The sequence below is a fragment of the Gossypium hirsutum genome, chromosome A12, assembly GCF_007990345.1.
Source record: "Gossypium hirsutum isolate 1008001.06 chromosome A12, Gossypium_hirsutum_v2.1, whole genome shotgun sequence".
NCBI lineage: Eukaryota > Viridiplantae > Streptophyta > Magnoliopsida > Malvales > Malvaceae > Gossypium > Gossypium hirsutum.
Window position 1 is genome coordinate 2,482,279 of NC_053435.1, and position 3,502 is coordinate 2,485,780.

At 25.2% G+C, this 3,502-nt stretch overlaps 1 protein-coding gene across 1 annotated transcript; it reads left to right on the forward strand.

The window, feature by feature from the left end:
* The first annotated feature begins 1,484 nt into the window (after positions 1-1,484).
* On the forward strand, positions 1,485-2,262 carry LOC121210816 (phytosulfokines). The gene is made up of 2 exons (XM_041082469.1): positions 1,485-1,773; positions 1,882-2,262. The coding sequence occupies exons 1-2, from the start codon at positions 1,645-1,647 to the stop codon at positions 2,014-2,016; spliced, it is 264 nt and encodes an 87-aa protein (XP_040938403.1). The 5' UTR covers positions 1,485-1,644; the 3' UTR covers positions 2,017-2,262.
* Positions 2,263-3,502: the final 1,240 nt, after the last annotated feature.

Here is a 3,502-nt window from a genome sequence, read left to right on the forward strand (position 1 = left end):
AAAGCACATGCAACTGGACACACTTTCACATACATTCTCTAAAAACGACATATTTGGTCAATTAACATCTTTTTTTTACATATATGACTAATTTAGCCAATTAAAATTCCTTGACGGATAAACTAAAGCAAGATTTGTAGCATGAAAAATATAGTAGTATTAAGATGAAAAGAGCTATTATAGAAAAAATTTCACTTTTATTTATTTACATATTTATTTTTGAATTTATTATTATTATAAATATAATGCATGCATAAGTACAATACAAATATATATATAGTTCACCAATTATAATATAAAATCAAATTAATATAAAGCATAACGTACGAATAACCGATAGGAACCACACTAAATTAGGAAGAACTAGATTAAACCCAAACATAATATATGCACATAGTAAAATTTAAAATCACACATCATAATTGCATATAATAAGACCCGAATTTAAGTACTCAATAATCCAAAATATTCGCATTAACCAACAAGTCAATGCCTTATTAACATTTACATAATCTTTAAATCCTTATTTAAATTCCACCTAAAAAGGTGGATTACCTTCCATTAAATACATATAGTCCTGCTATACAATAAAAATACACAAACTCCAAAATGTAAAATTTTCTAATTCCAATATTATATTTTATATTGTTAAAAATATTTATATATTTTTACAAATCTAATCATATTTATATTACATATTTTTATATGATTTATTTTAATATCATTATTCTTCTTTTATAATTACTTTCATGAAATTTAGCTTAAACTTTTTAAAAAATATTATTTACCCAAACTAAGGTAGTAAGTATCGTATTAGTTTAATACTTGTACATATTAGTATCAATATGTTTCAATGTATTATTTTAAGTTAACGATGTTTTTAAATATTTTCAAATATATATTCATAGTTTAATTTTTAGTTTTTAATATATTATATATTTTTGGTCGAAAAATAAATTATATATTATATATACATGTAAATATATCTCAATTATATTAATATAAATATATATTTATATGTAAATATATATTTTAAAATTATTAATTGTTCAATAATTTCATTTAATAATTATTAGTTTTAAATGTAATTATAGAAAAATTAAAATGGTTAAGATAAAAGATTTTAAAACTGATTTAAAAAAAGAACTTTGTATCAACCCGTATGTATTAGTATAAGTTGGTATTGACTAAAATGGGTTGAACCACACCGAAATGGTCAAAACACATTGAAATTTTGATCAAAATAGAATATAGACTATTTGATATCGGTTTAAGATTATAATAATATGTATCGCTTGATTCGGAATATTTATATTTAAAAGAAAAGAAAAGAAAATTGGAGTTTCTAGAACTGCAAGTGCCAAAGTTTTCAAGGATGCATAAATTTAAGTAATTAAGATGAGGATACCTTTTTCCAGAATAAATGATTATTTTTTAATATTTTTATCAAAGTACAAATGGGAATCTTCTATAATAATATTGATAATTGTATTTTATTACCCACTTGCCCTTCAACCTTCATTTCTTATTTGCCTTTGAAAGTTGAGATTGTGTATATAAATTAACCCACCCCTGCACAGTCGTTTCAACCCATCCTTTTCTCCCCCAAAAACTCACCTGAGAAACAAAGCAGGAAAAGAAAATATGAGTTGCAAGGTCAGCGCCTTCTGCATGATCCTCTTCCTTCTCTTCTTCACACTATCTTCTGCAGCTGCTGCCGCTCGCCCACTTCAGCATCCCAATCCCAATACCCCAATCCAAACCCAGAATCCGGTATCTATGTTTTTATCTTTTAATCTGCTTTAAAAGAAACCCTTTTTTTCAGTTTGATTCGGTTCATAATATCATTTTTCTCATGAATTGCTTGTGAAAACATGTCAGGATACGGAAACAAAGAGGGGTGACGTGGATGATGATATCTGCCGAGGAATTAAAGAAGAAGGAGAAGAATGCTTGATGAGAAGAACACTTGCAGCTCACGTTGATTATATCTACACCCAGAAAGCAAACCCTTGACGACCTCTCTTTTTCATATTTATTTCATAAATCATATATACGTTTCTATCAGGTTTTAGTTGGAAAAATATAGTGTTTTGTTCTTCTTTTTCTTGTAGGAGAATTTCCCTGGTTGTTAAACCAGTAGTGTAATACATGGCATAGAAGGAAGATACTAGTGAATATTTTATTTTATACGTTACAATCATTTTAATTACCCAACGTTAAGGAAAGGCAAATTAATGGAATAGAGGAGTGGGTTTGGTTCGGATTTATGTATTTTATATTTATTTAAGTTCGGTTAGATTTAAATTACGGGTATAAAATTTTGTCAAAGTTTATTTATATTTGTAAATAGTTAACATCCTCATATTATTTTTAAAAATTTTAAATATATATTATTTTTAATTTAATATTTAATAATTCTGTATACTTTTATTTATTAAAATATAGTGATTTTAACAAATTTTAATGTTTACATCATAGTAGTGATAACTTTTATGTATTATAATTTTTATAATATATAAAAATAGCATAACATAAAATATTACTAACTTAAAAATGGATTGGGCCGGGCCAAGCTCAAAATCTTGAATGTTCAAGCTTAAATTTGCCCCATATTTTAAATAGGTTTAAATTTTTTATCTAAGTCTATTTTTCGGGTTTAAATTTTTTTCTCAAATCTTCTCAATATCAAGTAAATTATGCAATAGGGACCAATAAGAAAATTATCTCTTTTAATTACTTCAATAGAACAATAACACAGAAAAGGCTTTGGCAAAAACTATAAATATTAATGGAAGGAATGATTATTCATAATTAAGCATGATTTGGAGTTTGGACAATCCTTCTTGCGTGCTCTTATTAAAAGTATTAAGCTACTTTCTGAAAATTTTAAAATTTATGATATAAACTTTTTCTTTTTGGTAATTTATTACATATGTTTGATGTTCGACATATTTTATTAATATTTTGCAAAATGAAGATAGGATTTTATACTTCTTTTCAATATATAAAAGTTTAAAATAAAATTGAATATAATAATATAAAACCAATCTAATTAAAAATAGAGATAAACATTAAATCTATATATGAACTTTCTTTTAGTGTATAATTTGATACATGAATTTTTATTTAGTGTAATTTTATAAATAAAACTTGTATTGTTGTTCATATTTATATATAAAACTTTGATTTTGATTCAATCGTACACATTTAAAAAAATGAATTGTAATACCCCATAACTGACCTAGACAACAAGGCCAAGCCTAAAGAGTTACAACGAATAACAATCAAAACACACTCTACAATTTATATGAAAACTCTTTTAAAGTCATATCAAGTTTTAATAAAGACAAACCAGTAATTCATGATTGTCATTCAACTAACTAGAACTACGAAACAACTAACATTATTAATAATACTAAATGGTGTAAAATGCATAACCGAGCTCCCCATCTACCGACCCGTTCAAGTCTGTGATTTACCTGAAATTCATTCAACAATA